The following is a 21,971-nucleotide window of genomic DNA, read 5'->3' as shown; positions in this document are numbered from 1 at the left end:
CAGCTCTGTGAGGTAGATTCTTCCTTCCTTCCTTCCTTCCTTCCTTCCTTCCTTCCTTCCTTCCTTCCTTCCTTCCTTCCTTCCTTCCTTCCTTCCTTCCTTCCTTCCTTCCTTCCTTCCTTCCTTCCTTCCCTCCTTCCTTCCCTCCTTCCTTCCCTCCTTCCTTCCCTCTCTCTCTCTTTCTCTCTACAAAATAAAGTCACAATCAATAATCTGACAAACAAAACTGAGAAATAAAACCCACTTCTCTCTCTCTGAGCTGTAACTAGTACAGCAGTGTATGCTGCTCCACCAAATCTTGCCTGCATCACATCACATCAGCATCAGTGATGAGAAAAGGACAAAGAGGCCACATTGCAATATTAGCTGGAGACAAGTGCCAGTAAAAAAAGGAAGTCATGAGTTTGGAAAAGGCAGAATTAAAATATTACAAAATATTACATATATGCAATCAATGGTGCAAGAAGCTGAGCACCACGGGCTGGAGGAAGATGTTGGACAGCTGATCACCAGCTGATAAGCCATGCAATGTTGCTCCTTTTTTACTTTCTGGGGTGAGCCCTGTCCTGCTGTGCATAGAAGAGGCAGCACATCCATGGCTGCCTTTCATGGCATGGCAGCACACACAAAAATCCAGGCAGCATCCACAGGGAGATGCCCACCTGTACTCATTGTGCTGACAGCTCCTGACCTGCCTCTAACCCATTCTGGAATCAGGTTAATGTCCTGGCCTCTACACCTCCTGAAAGACAGGGCTTTTAGGGGAATTCAGCCCAACCACTCATCTGTCCTGCAACCACATTTTCAAAAACCCAAATGCCACACTACACTTTATCTACACTTTACACTTGTATTGCAAGTGGTATCAAAGGGAATTTTTTGAGTTATTTAAGGGCCAAACCAGCTTTTTACAATAAAATGAAACTACAGTTCTCATCAAATCCTAGTAGTAGTACCATATTTTATCAAATAATTCAATAAACAACATAAAGTCACACAGATTTCAGTTCCCATTTCTCATTAATTGGCACCCGTATCATATCCTGTTGCATTACATGGTTTCCTATTCTACTGTGCAATGAGGAGAAAGAAACACTTTTCTATTTTTTTTTTATTTCTAAAGACAATGTTAAAACATTCTTTTTGGTATGTGATGGGCACTGTTTTGCTCTGGCACTAATGTATCCAGGAATACAGCTGTTTTTCTTCAAGAGGGAATATTTTAATGTCAGAGATTGATTTCCAAAATGTGCTAGATTCTTAACTTCATGGCAATGGCTTAGAACAGGACAGATACATACTTGCTTTCTTACATAGTACTAAGATTTTTTTTTTACAACACCTGTTCTTAAAATAGCTTTCTATAAGGTCCATTTAGACTTGGAACACAATATCAGTTTTCAAAGCCATGCTTAATATGTTTTATAATTTCAAATCAGAGCTCATGTATTTTAACAGTTATAATGACATCATGATAATCAATTTACAATTATATATATAAAATTATGGATAATAGTATTTCTTTTAATCTGCTTCTTAAAAATTGTTGATGTAATCTTTAATTTGTACAGCAAATATCTGCGCTGAATTTTATTTCCTTAAGAAAGTATTAGTCTTGAGACTTTACATAATTTTGTTTGAATCTGAAAAATGTTTTACCTATTTAGATGTTTTACCAGTTTTGTTTGTCAGATTATTGCCACAATGGCTCTTAAGCATTTTCTCTGAACATTTCCTTAGTTCTCCTCACAGAAGATTGCCGTGATCACAAACAAAAAGACACCTTAATTGTAGGGCATTTTATGGACTTCATCTTACCTCAGTTTGAGAAGGCTGAGGTTTGAAATCACTTTTGGTAGGTTCTAAATACCTTTATGTTTTAGTTTATACCAGATAGCAGCCAGTATATGCACCATGGATTCCCTCTCCATGCTCTCTGTGAGAGTTTGCAGTCACTGGGATCCAGGGTTAGCTGTGATGGGGATTTTTTTTAATTGCTCAGAGGATTTCCAGTGCTCTGTGTGTTATGTGGGATCAGAAATGCCATGCTGAAGAAGTTGTCCTAAAAATTAGCAATGTCCTGTTGGAGAAGGAAAACCTTTGCTGGATGGTTTCAGACAATCTGTTCCTTCTCTTCCTCAGCTAAAGGCATCTGCACCTGGCTTAAGGCTGAGTTTCTTCAGCTGTGCTCCCTCTCTTGTCACTCTTACAGTCAGTGGAGTGAGCCTGGGCAAAAGAAAGTAACCCTTCTCCAGAAGGCATTTCACACTCTAAAACCTGTGAACTCAAAATCCTGTGAATTCTGTTCCCAAACAGCTTCTTTGATGCATAATCTCGTGGCCTGAGTAAATAATCAGAACAAAGACTATCTGGCAGAAATGAAACTGAGCAAAGGAGCAGAGGGCAATTGAGAAAACAAGAGCACTCTTCTCTTTGGAATCATTCCACACAGGATAATATGGCCTGAATACAAGAGGCTCAAGAGACATTTTCAGCAATGACATACCATGGTGGATCTTTTTTTTTAACATGCCCACACACAGTGAGCTGGGAAAAGTATTGTTATAGTATAGATATTCCCTTGCTATTCCTAAAACAACAGAAGATCAGCTATCTAAACATGCACAATTAATAAAGAATTGTGAATATCAGTGCTCCTTTCTAACAATATAACTAAATATAACACAGTACTTTCCTTCTCTGGGTATAAATAAATGGATTGTCATTGCTGCCACACACACAGAGTACATTTTGCCCAAAACATGTGTTTTACAGGGCTACAGGTTTCCTCTTTTGTATGGAACAATCTTGGAATTTGGGTGTTTAAAGTGATATTTTTGGCCAATTCCCTGAGTGCCTGCTGTGACAACAAAATGTGAGCAGGAGAGCAAACAAAGAGACAATCGCTTCCTCTTTTTCATTGACTTCTCACAAATGGTTTTCTCAGAATCACAAGGTATTTTAATTGCAATTGCATCTTTTCCCTTATCACCAGACTGCTCTTAGCAGTCAGCTTCGCTGTCTTACTCCGCTGTCTCCACTAGTTAAGGAAAAAAAAATATGTTTGTGCTCCCCTCATCCTCTATTAAGTGTCCCTCCTCCATCTGCTAATTCTATTAGCTTCTCTGTGGGCAGATAAAAGGTATTGGAAAAGCGTTGCAAAATCATTCACACCTTGTGCCTTCTTTTGGTTTTACCCCTACATAAAATCACACAAGTGGCCAAAGCTACTGTGATTTCTCTCTTGACTTCTTTCCCAGTTGCAAGTCATACTTTACTCTAGTAAAGCTTTAGTGCCACACACTGAAACCTCCACAGTGCAAAAACCAGAGATTTGTGGACACCATTCCATAAGGATGTGATATATTTCAGGTGTCACAGCACTTCTTTCATGGCTGACTCCAAACACAGTTGAAGTCCTACACACCACACACAACCCTGTCACCCCTTTTTCCTGTCCCCAAAGGTGTTCAATCTGAGATCTTTTCTTCTATAAATTTAGTGAATATATATCTTCTATATATGTCTCTTTTCTTCTATATATGTCTCAGTTTCACTCTGGATTCTCAATAACTGTATTAGTAAGATAGGTGTTTTGCAGATCCACCAGTTCTCTTTGCATGACACACATCTGAAAGCAAACAGCTCTCTCACTTCTCTGTCTAAGAGCCTGGAAAAACTGGGATACTGTTTTCCTCTCTCTTTTTTTCCCTAAATCTTCGCAGTGTTTCTACTTTCAAAGTCCACAGCCAACATATTTGCCACACACAAGCTGTAGGAGTTACTTTATTTTCCTGACAGCCTTAGATGCTTTGTGTCAAGTCGTGTGTCCACACTAAAAAGAGGATAAATTACCTGTCAACAATTAGGGTGTTTTAAAAATCTCTCTAGGAACTCAGCTGTCTCTGTCTGAATTTTTCTGTGAGTGCATGGTAATAGGAATGAGGAGCCACATCTTTGATGGAAACTTTTCACAAGCACCTGTCTGTTATTGTTCATCTTATTTTTCATGGGATACTTGTAGAGCAAAGATCACATCACTGAGGTCTCTCTTTTGACCCTGAACGAAATACCCCAACTTATTGCTAGCAAATGCCATATTTACAAATCTGTGTTCAGAAGAATAAAAATACATTTTTATTGTATGCTATTCAGTGTAAATACAAGGAACCAAATCAGCTGCAGTTGCTTCTCTTTTTTTTTTTTTTTTTTTTTTTGCTTGTATACTAAGAAACATCTTACACGTAATGGCAATGATTTGGCAGTGAGAACCCACTTTTATTAACCACAGGGTTGTTCAGTGTGTGCCATAGGAATGGAGCCAGTGGCAGAAGAACATCCATATATTTCATGTCCTCTGAAGAATTCTGCACATAGGGGCAAGTTACCTGTATAAGGCTGGGCCTTTGTGAACACCATTTAGAAGGGAAATAGAAGACAGGCTGACTTATAGATTAAAAATTTATCAGGCAATCCACATTCAAAGTGGTTTGCAACCTGACCTTTCCAAATCCTAAAGAGATTCCTGGCTATGGAGACACATTTGCCTTTCTTGCTTATTGGGACATTCCACCAAAACTGGTACAGAGGTGTGAAAAAAGCAGGATAGAAGCCATTGCAAAGAACAGCAGAAGAGTTCTTTCAAATTATGTATCTTAGAAAGAAAAAAAAATTATATCCAGAACTGTAAAAAGTCACATATAAACTCCCAAGCTTTTAAAGTCAGGAAGTTTTTAGCCACAAAGAACTGATTCTTTGTACATCCCCATTCACTAAATGCCTGTTATTAAAAACAACACCTAAAATATCAAAAGAACAATTCCCAAACTAAGATATCCCATCAGGAAATGTTTCAGTGAAAGACATGAATTGGCTGATACAAATATGTTCTGATTCAGGCAGAATTCCATAGGAATGTTGATCTTTCTTTAAATTCAGCACAAATTTAGGCCTACGCTCCCAAAATGATGACTGATAGTGGGAATTGCAGGCAGTCCCGACACGGGAAGAGATGAGAATCTGACTCCATGTTTCAGAAGGCTGATTTATTATTTTATGACATATATTATATTAAAAGAAAATTATATACTAAAACTATACTAAAAGAATAGAAGAAAGGATTTCATCAGAAGGCTAGCAAGGAAAGCAATAGAAAGGAATGATAATAAAATCTTGTGACTGACCAGACAGTCCGAGACAGCTGGACTGTGACTTGCCAATAATTAGAAACAACCACATGAGACCAATCAAAGATGCACCTGTTGCATTCCACAGCAGCAGATAACCATTGTTTTTCTTTTCTTCTGAGGCTTCTCAGCTTCTCAGGAGAAAAATCCTGGCAAAGGGATTTTTCAGAAGATATCATGGCTACAACTGATTTGCAGGTGTCAGTGATACAGAGAGGCTGAAGTAGTGTCAGCTTTAAGACCCAAAACTGAAATCCCCCTCTTGCTGGCTGGCAGCGGAAATGGCCTTGAGATGGCGGGTCTTGCACAACCCCACAGTTTCATATTCATTGTGCACAGCGTCATCACATTCCCAGGGTGACTAAAACCCTGAAAAAATAAAACATGAATGTGCTAGACTTTAACCATTGCTGTGAAAGTTTTGTGCCTTGTGTCACAAATGCTCACATTGGCAAAGAGGTTCCAGCTGGGTTTGAGCTCCTGGCAACAAACAAGGCAAACACAGCCATGGATGTGGAGCCGAAAATGAAACTGTAGCGACTGAGAACCGCAGTTTTCAAACAGCCGGGGGGTGCTAAAACACCCCCACACCAACACACCTACGACAGCTCCAGGTGCGGTTCTGTTCTCTATCAAAACCCACTTAGCTACTTACAAAATATAAATACAGAATAAATATGCTATTTATGTAAACATACACTTAACGTACTTTGAAAAACAGCTTTCCTGCTTCCCAGGCAGGATTCTCCGAGATCTCCGAGATCACCGGGCGCAGTCCCTGCCCTCCCCCGGGGCTGTGGCACCGAACTCCAGCGCCTCGCAGAGCCAAGAGGACGGCTGTGAAAAACGCCAATCACTCGTTTTTAAAATGTTAAAAGTTTAATAGTAATAAAATGGTTATAAAAATAGTAACATAATTAGAATGGTTATAATAATAGTAATGTAATAGTAATAAAAATTTGGACAATTAGGATTTAGGACAATATGAAACAATAAAAAACAAAGAGTTATGGACAGTCCGGGTACCTCTTTCTGGGCAAAATAAGCCCAAAAAGGACACATGTTAACAGAGGATTAACCCTTAAAAGCAATAGCCTGTTGCACATCCATACATCTCATACATGATGCAAAAATTCCATTCAAACACAGGATTCTGTCTGGTCACTGTCAGCTTCTTCCTCTTTATCCTAATGGTGTCTTCATGGCTGAGCAAGGCAGGAAGAAGTTCGTTTCTCCTGATAATGGAGCAATAAATTCTCTTTCTCTGAAAGATTTAGGTGTCCTGTGGCTGCTATCTCGCTGCGAGTCCTTTCTTTTAAAAAAGTATCTTACATAGCATAGTTTCTATTTTAACATTTTTTATAACCTAAAACCACATTTAACACACTACTTAAGAAAATCAATACAGCATAACTTTCCAACATAACACATACAATATTCGTTTTAATATTTGCGAGAAGGCAGTCATAAAATATGCATTTTTCACAACGCCGTTGTGTCTTCCACAACGCGCTATGGCCAAAGCCGCCCAGCCCCGGCTCCTCAGCAGCGTGAGGGGGGTCCCGCCTGACGGGGACCGTCGTCCTTCCCTCACGGCACATGGATTTGCAGGAGCCGGGATCCCCCATCCAGAGGCCCCGACGAGGCTCTGAAAAGGGCTCACTGGGGACGGGCGGGTCCCCGAGCCCCCCTCACGGCCGGGCCGGGTTTTGCCGGGTCCCCGAGCCCCCTCACGGCCGGGCCGGGCTGTGCCGGGTCCCCGAGCCCCCTCACGGCCGGGCGGGTTGTGCCGGGTCCCGCTCACAAGCGGGCTCTGAGGCGGAAATCCCCGGCGGAGGAGGCGTGGGAGGAGAAAGGGAGCGGCCCGAGGCGGGCAGCTGGTGCTCGGCTCGGCACGGCCCGGCACGGCACGGCTTGGCTTAGTTTAGCTCAGCTCAGCTCAGCTCAGCACGGCACGGCTCGGCTCGGCTCGGCTTAGCTCAGCACGGCACGGCTCGGCTTAGCTCAGCACGGCTGGCCCGGCACGATGAAGCCGCGAGGGTGAGTGAATGGCGGCCGCGGGGAAGGGTCGCTGCTGCCGCTCCCTGTGCGCTTCCCGGGCAGGGATGCGCATCGCCCTTGGGAAGCGTGAGTTTTGCTGCTGCGGCGGGCAGGGAAAGCGCTGGCGGGGGCTGGGCTGCTAAAATGCGCTCAGGAGACCCACGGAGCCGGGACAGGCGGCAGCGCTCCCGGAGCCGGGGGTTGGCAGAGCTCCCCGTCAGCCCGGGCAGGGGTCCCCTGTCATAGCAGCCATGGAGGGCTCCAGGCAATCAACGCCTTTTATGGATATTTTCAGCTGAAGGGTTGCGATGGGACGTGACTCGCTGGGGTTTATTGCCCCGGGTGGCGCTGCCTTGCAGCAGGTGTTAGAAAAGCTCCGCAGGTGACACGCTTAGGGCACCTGCTGATCGGGAAAAACCGTGTCACCACAAGGCTGGGGGACAAAGTGGGTCTCAGCAGTGGAGTAAAGCCCCCAAAGTTGTTACTGCAAGCGTCAGAATGTCTCTTGCCTGGCTAGAGCATGCCATGGCAGCAGCATCCCGTGGCTTTAAGATAAGTAGTGTTGGAGAAGTTGAGGTGCTGAGGAAAATCGTCTCACCCATGAAAGGAGAAGTGCAACTTTCTCCTGTTTCACACGGCATTTTAAAACATTTGTAGAAGAGGAAGGTGTGGGAAAGAATTGAAAAAGTAAAAAAGTTTATATATTTTTTTAAAAATTTAGGAGACTAAGACGCAAAGAAGGTAGTGCAACTATGCCAGCACTTAACTGAGCTCACTGCTAGTGATGGACACAGGAGCTGAGTGAATGTAGAGGTTTCTCTGCAGGCAGAGCATTTCTCCCTTTTTCCAACTGAAGCTTGGAACTAAAGCCATTCCAGGGGAACATCGTGGGTGGACACCACCCCCTCAAAACTACAGCTGCAACTTCCTTCAAGAAGGAGGAGGAGGCATCTCTGGATCTGTCTAACCTTGACTGTGGCATCATTAATTAAAATAAGAAATCAAGATCTGCTTTGTATACATACATATGAGAATCAGTTCTGGCTGAATATCTAAATGTCTGCTGGCATTAGCAAATTCCTACCATGGGAAATTCCCTAGAGAGTCTCTTAAGTATTAATCAGTTATTGTTTTCATTCTATTCAAATGAGTTGCTATATCCACAGTTTCTAACTTGGGTTGGGAATAATAAACCAAACACAGGCATGGGATTAAGAAAGATTGATGACTACATGAGCTGAGCTTGTCAAGACAAACATCTACAAGCCTGTCACAAAAGTGATGACTCCTGAACAGTGTAAAAAATACAACAGAAATAAAATGCAAATGCACGTGTAAAGGTCACTGTCAAAATCTTTACACTTAGGTTTATGCATTAGTAAAAAAAAAAAATCTATTGCTGTTCTGTTTTGTAGAGCTGTATGTTTTACATCTTTGATATTGGTTAATAAACTACTTAATGTAAGAGAAGTAGTAGAAGATAAATAATAGTACAGAATGTTTAGGTGTGCTTCCCTGGGAGACTTCCTTTGAGACTGATTGCAGATTTGCTGAAGTAATAGAGCAGAAATTTTCCACACTGGGTATACACTTAAACTTTTCAAGCCTCATCTATCAAATAATTTCAAAGGACACAGAAAAATAAAATTAAGTGTATTCTTTATACAAAAAATAATACAATTCAGATTGATTCTCCCCTAAAATTTCTCTACCTCAGTCTCTGGAAATGGGGCTTTGAGTAGATGTAGATTTTGTGTCAGGAATGTTCTCTGCATGGGAAGGTGAATATGTTTGGGAAGATGATAATTTTCCTGGGGGACAGGTGGGAATTGGAGACACTCCTCTGCAGCAGAGGAACCCCAGGCTGTGCCCAGGCAGGTGGTGGGAGCAAAGCTGGGCAGGAGCAAAGCTGAGCCTGGGAAGGGATGTGTGAATTCCTGTGCTTGGCTGGACAAAGGAGCTGTGGGGAAAGGGCAGGAAGCCTGGAAGAGAGGGGATTTTGTAAAGTGAGGAATGGCTGCTGGGGGGTGAGTTAGGTCAGGGCTTGGAGGGAGGAGGGCCAGACAGGGCAGGGCTGGTTTGGAGGGAAGGCAGTGACCAGCCCGGGTGGGGGAATCTGGAGCTCCATCCTGGGCAGAAATGGCCTGCTGGGAGCAGGTATCCCTCAGTCCCTTTGCCTCAGCTCAGGGCTCAGTGCTGGGCCTGGCTGAGGGCTGAGCGATGCCTTGAGAGGCTGCCTGGAACAGAGGATTGACAGCATTAAAGGAATAAAGCAGGGATTTATCAAAAGGCCTTCACAGGATGCACCTTGGGCAGTACAGGAGCCTGGCTGAGGCTACACCCAGGATGGGTTCCTGGGTCTCACACCTTTCACACTTCTATAAGTTTTGGTCCATTTCCATATTGGGGTTAATTGTCCAATTACAGCTCCAGGTTATGCAGTCCCATCCTCCCAGATTGCTCTCCTCAATTCCCTGTTACACTTTTTGGGCCCAAAGCTGCAACAGTGTCCTTGGTTCTGGGGCTGGAAAAGGATTGTTTTATCTAATTGAACTGTGAAGAGAACTTGCTAACACTTTCTATTAAGTTCAGAGTTCTATACTAATGCAGTACAGAATCTGGAAAATATGAAAAGCTAAAACTTAAGGCATCCTGAGAACTCTGGGGAAAGGGAACCAGCTGAACCTGGCTAGTGTGGCCTCTCAGTCCTGCTTGCAAAGGAGAGCTGGGTACACTGGTGACAGGCCAGAGCTCCTGTTCCTCTGCCTGTCAGCTCAGCTTTGCAACCTTATTGCACCTGAGTAATATCAAGGTGGCCAGCTCAGCCACACAGTTCTCATTTCTTTCCCTTCCTACAGCAATCTGGAAGAAGGAGAGCACAATGTGTAACTAGGTGTGGTGGTGAAAGGCTATTTTAAAGTAACTCACGGGGAAGTGCTGTCCATTTATCTTAAACCCCTGTGGGATGGGAGTTAAATCACTTGGACTTTATAGATGGGTTAAACTGGGTTTCCTATGGCCTCCTTTCCTTTGGAGAAACTCCTGCACAGATTTGCCCCTCCCGAGTAATCAAACACACCAAATTCCTCCCAGCAAAAACCTTTGCACAGCTCTCCACTATCAGCAGGTTTCCTGTTTACACATTTTTATTCAGTGCACAACCTGGTGGGCAGCATGGTCAGTTGCTGTTTTCCTTTAACCAGACAAAATGACTCCTGGACTTTCAGCAAAAGATTGGAAAACTTTTATAGGGTTTTGACCTGTGCAGCCACTGTCCCTCCCAGTGACCCAGATAGCCTCTAGAACCTGTTTGTCCAGCAAGCCAATCAATTCTTTCAGAAGAGAAGACAGGCCCAACACCAGCTTCATGCCCTCTGCCCTGATTCCAATATTAGTGCATTTTGCTGCTATTCGTGGCCTTGGCCACCAAACCACTGCTGAGTTGTATAAACAGAAGCTTTGCAGCTGTCAAAAATGCAAATACTTAATGGGGCATTACATGGGAGCAGTACCTAATTTACCTACTTCTGCCACTATATTAAAACAATCAGAATTGGGGTTATTGCTTATTTAAACAACAGAGATGCACAATCAGTCGTAACACTCGTTTGCTTTTTGTTTTAGGTACAGATTTCTGTTACTGCTTCTTCTTATCCTGAAAGCTGGTAAGTTCATAAAAACTCAGTAAAAATTAAACTGTCCTCTCTTTAATGTGTTTGGCCAATTGCACAAGGTGGATGTAAAATATACAATATTAACATCTCTGTATTTTCTACAAGATACTGAAGAACTCCTACTGAAGAAGGAGTTCTTCAGTATCTTGTAGAAAATACAGAGATGTTAATGTTTCTCTGACATGCATCAGGGAAAGAAGATAAAATCAATTTCTGTTTCATTGCAGAGAGCAGCAAGGGACCTTATGGATGCTCTTGCTTAGATTGCTTTGCTTGCTTCAGAGACTTCCCTGTGTACTTACCTCTGTCAACAAAAGGCCTTAGAAGTGGAGTAATAAGAGCTGCTGATAAGCAGATCTAACATGCCTGTATACTCAAGAGTAGAATTATATGTCACGGTATCAAGTAGCCAATGCTAGTAATTTTACTACTACTTATTAGTAGTAAATTTACTCCTACTATTAGTCATTTTACTTTTACTATGGTTCTAAAATATCCCTTGCAAAACAAAGGTAGAATTAAATCACACCGTCTGGTGATATTAAAATGGTTTTAGAGTTCTCTCCTCTGTTCTTGCTTAATCACTGAGAAGGACCTCAACAAAGTCACCAAGGAAACTCCCTGGCCCCAATATCAGGACCATCTGTACCAGATTCAGTCCCAACAGATGCTGGCTGGCCTGTCTCTGTCCAGTCATGAAGTTGCACCCATCATTGCCAGGGCATTACTTTTCCTGCTATTCCAACGGGTTTCCCAAAATCTGAACCGAGCAATTGTGTTGCATTTCAAGCCTGTTACTTCAGTCCTAGTACCTGGTAAACATCCTGCCTTTCTCCCTGCAAGCACTGTGCCTGCCTCAGTGGTAGTTTTAGACCAGGGTGCCCAACTCAGATGTGTAGATGAGCAGTTTCTGAGTCCAGTGCACCCTCACAAAGACAGGTTCCCTTTTAGCATTGACACCTCCCTCCCCCCTCACCACATGCTGTTTCTGCATTTCCCAACCTCCACTCCTGTCATCTTCCTCCCCCTCAGCCATCCACCCAGGTAATCCCTTCCCCCAGCTGTAATCTCTCCCGTCCAGCCCCATGCCTGGCCCCTCTTGCCTGGCACCCACAACACAAACACTGCTTTGGTGCCACCAAGCAGTTGCACCAGTGAGGTTTTGGCTGCTGGTCTGGAGGGCAGGGATCCAGCAGGGAGGCCGTGGGCAGAGCTGCCCAGCCCTATGGGAGTCACTGAGCTGAGCTTTCTGCATCAGCTGTCATCACCTTGTGCCTTTGCCTTGCTCACATGGAGCAGAGGCTGCCTTTCTCATGTCCAAAAGGCAGGAAAAGTGCTCTGAAAGCCAGATGAAGTTCTGACTTTACCTCAAGTGACCCTCAAGATGTAAATGTCTAATGAATGTGCCACTGGAGGTATCTGGGTGTGCTGGTTTGCCAGCTGAGTGTATTTGTTCAGAGGGTGTCACTGACAGTAGCAGTAAAATGTGGTTGCTTTGTCATGCTGGCTTTGAGAAGTACTTCTTTTAACTCCCTTCTTAATTTTTTGGATCTCAAAATAATGGCAGCACTCTTTCTTATCAGTGTTTCCACTTCTTGTGATCTAAGTGGAGTTATTTGGCATTTTTCTTAATTTAAAAAAAAAAGTGATTATTGAAGCATTAGGACCTGAATATGTGTCTGCAGTCAGTGTGCAAAGTGAAATGTGGGTATCCATGGGGCTAGGAATGATTAACACTGCTTTCAGAGAAAAGGACCCTTTGGACAATGCACAGACAAATAGACATGATGAGAATTAGCCACTGGAAATTTGGGAGATAGGAATGACTATGAAGAGAGCATAGTCACCTACCTGCTATAAAACTAATACCAGAGTCTATATGTGGTATAATGTACTCAAAAATAATTACTTTTTTCCCCACATAATCTCCCTTTTTTCTCTCTCTTTTAATCTTGTAGTTACTGCACTAGAGAAGAAGAACATCATCAGTAAACTTGGAGACAACGTCACACTAAGTTGCATTTATAACGAAAAGAAACCCTTGCAATTAAAAAATCTACGGGTATATTGGCAAATAGCTGATGATTCCTATCAAGAAAAGTGTCCAGTTGTACATGCACTGATCTCTGGCCAAGATGATAACAGTAATCAATGTATTCACTTTAAAGACAGAACTCAATTATTCTGGGATAGGTTGGAAAATGGTGATTTTTCTCTGCTATTGCTAAATGTCAGCCAGAGTGATGAACATACATACAAATGCATAGTGCAGGAGAAAACTGAACTTCCCAAAGTGATTCACCAGGCAGAAGTGGTTCTCAGCTTAGCAGGTAAGAACTTGTGTCACTTTGCCCAAATTCTCATTTCTACTTTTCAAATTTGTGCTATTTCAATACTATATTTAAGCACAACTTTAATTTTGAAACAGACTTCTGCTATTTGCTGAAATGAAGTCTTCTCTGCTTAATGTAAGACAGGGAACGTAAACCTTGGAAAATGAATGTAAAAACTGTTTATCCAGTGTCTGTTTCTTTTCTTCTTGTTTTTCATGGGTATGAGAGCTCTTGCATGTGACTGGGTGACAGCAGCTGAAGTTGGTCCTTTCTTCCTTTGGGTTTGGCTTCAGCTTTCTGCCCTCTCAGAGATTCTCTCAGCTCTGTGATTTACAGACCAAACCTGCAGGCACTTCTCTTTCAAGTCATGAGGGTGGTGTGAAATCCAGCAGTTTGTTCAGAATCCATCCCAAAATTTTGCCTTTCCAGTACGTTTCAAAACATCGACAACTATTTCTCTTTCTCCTTGCTCTCCAGCGAGTTACAGCAAACCAATACTCAGTGGACCAATAAGAAACAGTGACAGCACTGGAGAGGAGGTGACCTTTTACTGCAGGTCTGGCAATGGATACCCAAAGCCCAACGTTTACTGGATCAATAAAGTGAACAACAGCCGCCTGCATCCCTCACAAACAGAGATCATATCCCACGACGACGGCACCTTCAGTGTTTTCAGCACACTGAAGGTGACAGCCACTTCTAACATGCAAATAGAGTGCTCCATAGAAAATGAGATGCTGCAGGAAAATCTATCAGCCAACTGTAAGTTCCCTCATGCTGCCTCTGTTTTCTAGGTAGCAGGAATGTCAACCAGCATGTCTCTGTCTGTAGATGCACATTAATGAGGGCTATGCATTAATTCAGTGGTTCCAAAATGTTCTGAGAAGATCTTGGGCCTTGTTTCAAGCTCCACTTGTACTTAGCCATGGACCTGATGTTTAAATCATCCACACTGAAGCAAATAACCCACCAAGTGTGTTGTGACAACAGCACTGAGAAGCTCTTGGATCTGAGGCAGTTGCTGAGCTTAACCTTTTAGTTCCTCAGGAACATGATGGTTTGGGGAGTCAGGTTGTTTTTTAGGGGCCACCATCCAGCAGATCCATGATTTCTGACCCCCTACACAATGGCCTTGCAACACTAACATTTGCTTTTTACTCTGCCGAGTTCCAAAGTTCAATTTCCATTTTCTCCAAAACTCAATTTAATACAGTGCACAACTTAAACCAGGTCTGCAGCAAATGGGCAATATGAGCTCAACAGAACAATGTACTTTATAGCACAAGTGTAATGTGCTAATTATTGCTGATGTGATGATTAATAGTAAAAGCAAGTATTTAGTCATTCAACTCTTCACAAAACCAGAAAGCTATTTTTAAAAAAAGGTATTAAGAAGTTATAGTTTCAGTACCACTGCCAGAGTTCATTATTTCCAAAAAGCTGTGTAGAGAATCTGTCTGGAGTGGAAGGCTGATCTGGAGGTGGCTGTTTGATCTCACTGCTGTTCCTGGTCCTGCCTCCAGCCACACTTTTCTCTCACAGGTCTCTGCACCCTGGTGCAAGGAGCTTGGAATATTTCCATAACTGTAGCTGGATACCCACAGCTAATTTACCTGAACACCCCTAACACTGATCCCATGCATGCAGGCAAACAATATAAACTATTTCCAGGAGCAAAAATTGAACACATGAGCAGAAGTTGCACAATAGAGTGTTTATGTGATAATACACCATGCTGTCATCCCAATATAAAGGAAAATTAAGTAACCTCATCATTAGTTTCCTAATGGTATTGTCATGTTGTCTTCTGAGGGAAAAGATCTTCATATTAATATTTTTGTGGGGTTTTTTTAGTCTCTCAATCGCACTTGAAAGAGTCAGAGATGTGATTTGAAACCTTCAGTTTTCAGCATTGAGTGAAGATTCTTCACTAACTTCAGGGAAGCAGATTTTCATCCATTTTTCTGAATACTATCAGATTTGCTTTATAGATTCTATATAGATTTATTTTCAGCTGAGTCTAGATACAAGCCCAAACATACAGTCTCTCAAAGCTGGAGGGAAAGAAGAAAAAGGAAAAAAGAAGAATGGATGCATTATGATGACAGGGAAGAGTAAACTGGTATTTAGACATAATTAGTTGGAGATGTGTCTCACTCAGAAGGAATCACCAAAATCACAGTGATATGAATAGCACAAATCTTGACTCCTTCAGAATTTTTTATGCATCTAAAACATGGTGAAATATTTGCCTGGTATGAAATGTGAAAATTTACACCTTATGGCATCCTTTTCTATTTTATTCTAGACACGCAGCAGAAGAAAATCAGTGGTGCTGGCACAGAAAGTGACAAAAAACCTGAAAAAAAAGGACGAGGTGCTCAAGCAGCTGCCATCATTGGCATTGTCTTTGTGATAGGTCTTCTAACTGGTTTAATCTGCTGGCTGTGGAGAAGGAGGTCCTCTAATCTAGTGTCCTATAAAGGTAATGAGACACTTCATTTGCATGACCAAATTATAAGAATCCTTTTTCACTTCCAAAATCCAACAGGAAGAGATGAGTATGACTAAGCTACCTGCCCTTGGCAGTAGGAAATCCTGCCATTAACAAAAACTTGGGAAGCCTTGGGGAGGAAATGTAGTGCCCCAGGATATGTTATTCTTTATGATTTTCTCTTCCTGTGTCCGAGCCTTTCTTCCTGTGTCTGTGTCTTTCTCCAAGCTGGAGGTGTTTAGCCTGGAGAAAAGGAGACCCAGGGGGGACCTTATCACTCTCTACAACTTCCTGCAAGGTGTTTGTAGTCAGGTGGGGCTGGGCTCCTTCTCCAGGCAGCACTGGCAGAACCAGAGGACACAGTCCCAAGCTGCATTGAGGGAAATACAGGTTGGATATTAGGAAAAAGTTTTTTATGGAAAGAGTGATAAAGTTCTGGAATGGCTGCCCAGGGAGGTGGTGGAGTCCCCATCCCATCCCTGGGTGTGTTTAACAAAGCCTGGATGTGGCACTGGGTGCCAGGGTTTAGTTGAGCTGTTGGGGCTGGCTTGGACTGAATGATCTTGAGGGTCTTTTCCAACCCAGTGATTCTGTGAATTCTGAGCCTCACAGGAAGTAATTCCTGGATGTGAGAGTAACTCAGACTTTGTGTCTGTTTGGGCTATGGTTTGTCAGCTGATCCCTGCAGGCTCCTTCTGGACAGATGGCACAAAACAGGACTGGGGTCAGTAGCTTGCTCATCATAGCACAGTTTGAAGCAGAAATCAGAGCCTAATTCAGTCCTGAGAGCTTTAGAGTCACTGGCTGGATGATTAAGGGTCAGGATCCTGCTGGGATCAAGCAGAAATGTAGCTGGTCACATGGCTACCCTTGTGTAGCTGGATTTGCCCACGTGTGTGACTCTAAAAAAGCTCTAAAAGACATCTTGAGGGCCAGACTGAGTCTGCCAATGTAGCTGAGCACTTGCTCTAAGCCCCTGTCCAGGAGCCAACATCTAAGGGACAGAGCAGGAACAACCACACTTTTCAAGGACAAGGACAATGCATGTTTTCAGTCTGTGCCCTCTTCCTCAATGTTAGCAACCCTGGGTGCCTCAGAAAAGATCAGGGGAAAGCAGGGTTGTGATCTTGTCCAGGATCTGCAGCAGCTCTTGTAGAAGTAATGTCCTTCCTACAGAAACAACAAGAGTGAGGCAGGACTCTGTCCCAACATGGGGAGCAGGGCCATCACTTCAATCCCAAAACCTCTCCTTTCTGAAATGGTAGCCTGGATTGTAAGCAAATAGAATATTGGACTGCATTTTTACAGAACATTTAGCACATTGAACCCTCAGCTTTGGTGGATGTTGCTAAATATAAATCTCATTTTTCTGAAGTTGGTGGTTGTCTATCCTACATGCTGAAACCCATGCATTTGTTTCAACAGATGTCCAGCAAAGAGAAGACCAAGGAGGACTCAGCTGTAAGTATTAAAAATATATTATTTTGTTTGTCTCAAATTACTTAACTTCATAGCTTCAGTACTCAGGTTCAACACAAGCCTTTAGATTAGACTTGCTAGATGATACAAAGTGAAGCATTTTTTTGTGCACTACATCCTAGGTGATCTTTAACTGGGATACAGGGACATCATTTGCATCATGTCTGTGAACTTGAGCCTATATACACCCAATTTTAAAAAAAGCCTACCTTTCCTAGAAGAAACATACTCTTCAGACCTTCACCATGTTCATATTTTTATTTTTATTGCCACACAATATTGCAGGCCAGCTGGTTTACAAATTCATTTGTTATTTATAGTAGGGAAAAAATGAAAATTGGGTGAAAAAATGAAGACAGATTTGGAAAAAAAAATTGGACAGAGGACTTGCAAGAGTACAGGGTGAAATATCTGCCTATTTGGTATCTCATTTGGTAGTTTCTACTGAATCTAATGACTGTTGCCTGTGTGTCTGCAAAACAGGCAGAAAATACTGTGGTTTCACTAAAACTGTACTAGTTAGAGCATAGTTTGCTGTAGCAGATTCTGTGAATGTACACAATGCATAGTATCAAGCAAAAGCAAAATAACCCTTAAATAAATAAACCCATAAAAAAGGCTTTTACTTTTCCTGGAATTTCTTTGACAGCCATGGCAACTGGGTTAATGGTCAGTTATTTCTCAGACCACAGCCTGATCCCCAACATTTGTGGTTGCTAAACATCAACAGCTGTTGCATTCCCTCCTGCAGAGCATAATCTATGGAGGAGGATGGATTTTCTCCTTAAAATAAAGAGACATTTTCTCCTTTTGTTCCTAGGAACTGCATTGACATAACACAAGCAGCTCATTTAAGGTCGACTTTTTCTTCTCCAGACTGACTTAGAGCAGGCCCTTCTTGGTTTGATCCCTGGCCTTAGCCCATTAGTAAAAAAACCTCAGTGGCATAAATAAGAGTAAATATTTATCATGTTTGTATTGAAGGCTGCTGTAGCGTGATTTGTTCGTTGAGGACAGAACAAGGGCACCTTCCAGATGCTGTCTTTCCATTGTCATTTCTCCACTCCACATGTGCAAGAGGAGGTGGGACAGCAGCTTTGGTGGCTCACTGATGACAGAAGCTGTCCCACCACTGAGGGCCACGTTTTGGGCATCCTAATTTAAGGGCAACTTGGATTAATACCAGAGAAATGAAAATGGTCCAGGGAATGTGATCTCTGGTGAGAGACGGATTATGTCTGTTTAGGCTGGAGAAGGCCAGGCTGATTAAGGACACAATAACAACCCTCTTCAGAGTGTCTTTTGAGAGGATGGGACAAGTTATTTATTGTGCTAACCCAGTTGACACAGCAGTTAAGGCACAGCAGACTTAAACAAAGGAGATTTAAGCCAGATGTTAGAAGAAATTGTCTAAGGGTAATGGTAGTTGAGCACTGAGGCAGAGTTTGTCCAGGCTATCAGTCCATCAGTCCAGGTTTGCTGCTTTTTGATTTCTTAACAGAAGAGAGAACCAGTATCTGGCAGGAATTATTTAGAAATAAAGCTGGTACTACCTTAGTACAAAAGATGAGCTCTAGGAGAAATTCTAGCCTAATTCAATCATTACTTGGTATTTTCAATCCTGTTGTGTGTGGTAGGTGGGGAATAAGGCCCTGGGGAGGTGCATCCTGGGGGATGCTCTGCCACAGCGTTTTGCTTTTCAATACTGCTGTAAATGCACTTCTGCTTCTGGCAGTATTCTGCTTCATCCTTATGAAGAAGGCCAGGTTGTTTCATGGCAGTGAGAATCCTGAATGCTGCAAACCAAAATGAGATTATTGAAACTAACTTTGCTGTTACAAAGGCTAAAAAGAGTTTGGAAACTGGGAGGAAGGCAGATTGCAAGGAAGAGTAACTCCATCCTGGTGGGATTAGTCTCTCCAGCCACCCACTCCAGGCAGTGGGGGAGGAAGCCCTGGTGAGGAGAAATTCAGAGCTGGAGCAATTCTGACCTATTACATGAAGGAACTCCTTCATTTCCTGAGAGGACCCAGAGGAAGCTGTTTTCTCTTGGCCACAGAGAGGCTTTTTGCATCTCATTCTCTGAAATAATTTTAAATGAGCCCAAGGTGATACTGATATCCCTTCACAAGGTAGGAGGTCACTGTTTCCATTTGCACAGAGAGGCACTTCCAGACTGTGGCATGAGGACAGAAAGCCCCCAGTGTCCTGGGTATCCAGGCAGGACTTCTCCCCACTCAGTTCTCTCTCAGCAGCATGAACATGTCTTTTCCATAGCTTTGCAGCTTGTTCCACTGGTTACATATGAATGATTATTTCTGAGGGAGTTTTTAATCTATTTTTTTTAATAAAAATAAATTATTTTGTTCTTACAGCACCTGCCTAAATAGAAGGTCTGCCAACAACTTGGGCAGCTGGAGATGTGTCAAGAGAAGCATCGCTCCCTCAGTGGCAGCATTGTTTGTAATACAAGTGACAGATTTCTGCCAAGAGAGATGGCAAAGAAAAATAAAAAAAAGCTTCTAGAACACAATAGAGAGGAAAATCTGCAGAATTTTCCTTCCAGCCACTGACTGTGTCCACAGAACAGTTGTGTCACCACTCCAGCTCAGCACTGTGGACAGTCCTCTGTGATTGTCAGTGGTTTGGGCACCTGTACTGGGGAAAGCAGAAAGCCTGGGACTCAGCTGCTGTGTGCCAGACCACTGGAAGCTGGTGACTGTCCAGTCTCTCATCAGGATCCTTGAGGACTCTCAGGAGCAGAAGCAGCCACCTTCAGGAGCATGGGACGTGCTTCCTACCACCTTTCCCTGAGGATGGCTACTGCAGGTGAAGAAAGGCAGCTAAAACAAAGAAAGAAAACTGAAGGGCTCTGCAAAGTGAGATTTGTGACTTCTTCCATGTTTTTCTCTCTCTAAAATACAATCCTTTCATTGTCTCTTTTCACCAGCTGCTACTTTGTACAGAACCAGGCAGAGCACTTTGACCCAGTCCTCCAAAAACAGGAGTTGCTCTAATGGGGTCAAATACTGATTTTTTTTATAAGGGAAGGTGCCTTCTTTAGGCCTTGATAGCAATATTTTGGTTTTTACCAAATATTCCACCAAAAAGGGGACTTCCACTTTCAACAGGAGCCAGCTGTGAGAAAATCAGGCTGTGGAAATCAGAAATGAAAAATAGTGCTCTCTACTGAGTGAATGTCATGTTACCTGGACTTACCCTTCTCAGGATGGTAAAAAAACTGTGGTTGAGCTCTGCTTGATTCAACTGAATCTTTATTTAAGCACCTTCCTGTGGCTTCCAGGGAGGATTTTAAACTGAAGGTTTTAAACCAAACTTGTGCTTTTGTCTCATCCTTGCACAGACCCAACAAGACAAAAAAGAACAAAAAACAAATTCTATCAGTGTGTTACCCATGAATGTCCAGAAAGCCAAGAGCTGCATTTTCCTTGTGCCAGTTGTGTTGCTGTTTCAGCCCCAAGTCAGCCAAACTGACTGCCTGAAAATAGCAAAAGAGTAAACTTTGCTGATGATACAAAATTTTGAATGAGGAGGAATTTTTACTAGCTCTCTTTCCCAGATGGGACAGTTTCCTCATCTTGTCATGAGGGGATGGAGATTGTTATTTTAAACTGAGCTCTGGAAACACTTGACCTCTCCTGCACCAGTTGCTAGACTAAATTTGTTTGATTTTTGTGAATAAGTCTTGTTTGTTTTTGCTTTGTGTGTAAGAGGCACTCTAGTATCAACTCTGAGCTCAGACACTGATTTTTCATATCAAGATCAGCTTTCAATTGCCAGCTGAGTGAAAATTCTGTTTTACTCACATCACGTGGAAGCGGGGCCACTTGGCAACAGTGCAGCAGTTATCTTTTGTCAAAGCAATGCCCCCAGGGAGGCTCCCAGCTGAGTAGCTGGGCTTCTCTCATGTCCATAAGTCCAGATATCAGATATTTTCTGAGTCCAAAGCTCATCTTCAGTGTACCCTACAGGGAATTTGCTTGAAGAAAGCTTGCAGACACCTCAAAAACGTGAGCAACATCTGTGCAGATGTGCAGGGCAACCATTTCCTAGTGGTTCAGTAAAAAGTCCTGCAGACATTTCCTTCTTATCTGTCACATTGTGCAGCCTGTGGTGCTGCTGTACCTGACAGAAGCCTTTCCTACAAGTAGTTTCCACTTTTATATTCTGCAACTGTAATGGTTCAGAGATGTAAGAAGTGACCTAGCAGTCACTCTGCAATATGCCATTAAAACAAATTTGGACTGGTTGGATTTTCTTACTTCTGGGCTACTTCATGGATACACCTAAATGCAAAAGCCTTTTCTTGCAAAATCTCTGCTTTCATTTAGCTTAGGGTTCCAGCTGTTCTTAGAGGTCAGTAAATCCTAGATGACATTTGGTTGCTACCATTCAAAAGGACTTGGGAATTTAGTGACAACAGTTTTTGTCTTCACATGCCATGTTTATATTTTAAATAAAGTCTATCCATTCTTCTGGATGTTTGACTAAATCTATCAACACACACAGAGCCAAGTCAATCCAAGCCATTGCCTCCACCCAAAGTGAGTTTTACTTTTAGCCACACCCCTCAGTGCTCCTTTTCAAAGGCCTCAGATTAGGGGAGAAAAACACAACACAGAGCTGACCACCTGTGCTTTATTTTGGCTCACACAACAAAATCCCTCGAACAACACAACAAACTCCAGGAAAGCCAGGCAGTAGCCTGAGGGCAGCACTAAGCCTGGGCTGATTCATCCTTTTC

At 42.8% G+C, this 21,971-nt stretch overlaps 1 protein-coding gene across 1 annotated transcript; it reads left to right on the top strand.

Moving 5' to 3' along the window:
- The first annotated feature begins 7,103 nt into the window (after positions 1-7,103).
- Positions 7,104-21,707, top strand: ICOSLG (inducible T cell costimulator ligand). The gene is made up of 7 exons (XM_077171426.1): positions 7,104-7,226; positions 10,851-10,891; positions 12,859-13,230; positions 13,711-13,995; positions 15,542-15,718; positions 17,153-17,188; positions 19,582-21,707. Exons 1-7 carry the CDS (start codon positions 7,213-7,215, stop codon positions 19,590-19,592), a joined length of 936 nt encoding a protein of 311 aa, XP_077027541.1. The 5' UTR covers positions 7,104-7,212; the 3' UTR covers positions 19,593-21,707.
- The last annotated feature ends 264 nt before the right edge of the window (positions 21,708-21,971 follow it).

The sequence above is a fragment of the Agelaius phoeniceus genome, chromosome 2 (assembly GCF_051311805.1).
Source record: "Agelaius phoeniceus isolate bAgePho1 chromosome 2, bAgePho1.hap1, whole genome shotgun sequence".
Lineage (NCBI taxonomy): Eukaryota > Metazoa > Chordata > Aves > Passeriformes > Icteridae > Agelaius > Agelaius phoeniceus.
Note: the sequence above shows the minus strand (reverse complement) of the source record. Positions and strands in the feature narration are given on the sequence as shown.

Excerpts from the sequence above, each read along its gene's own strand:
- ICOSLG (XM_077171426.1), top strand. Across the intron at positions 10,892-12,858 it reads TCTTCTTATCCTGAAAGCTG|TTACTGCACTAGAGAAGAAG; the intron begins GTAAGTTCATAA and ends TTAATCTTGTAG. Across the intron at positions 13,231-13,710 it reads AGTGGTTCTCAGCTTAGCAG|CGAGTTACAGCAAACCAATA; the intron begins GTAAGAACTTGT and ends CTTGCTCTCCAG.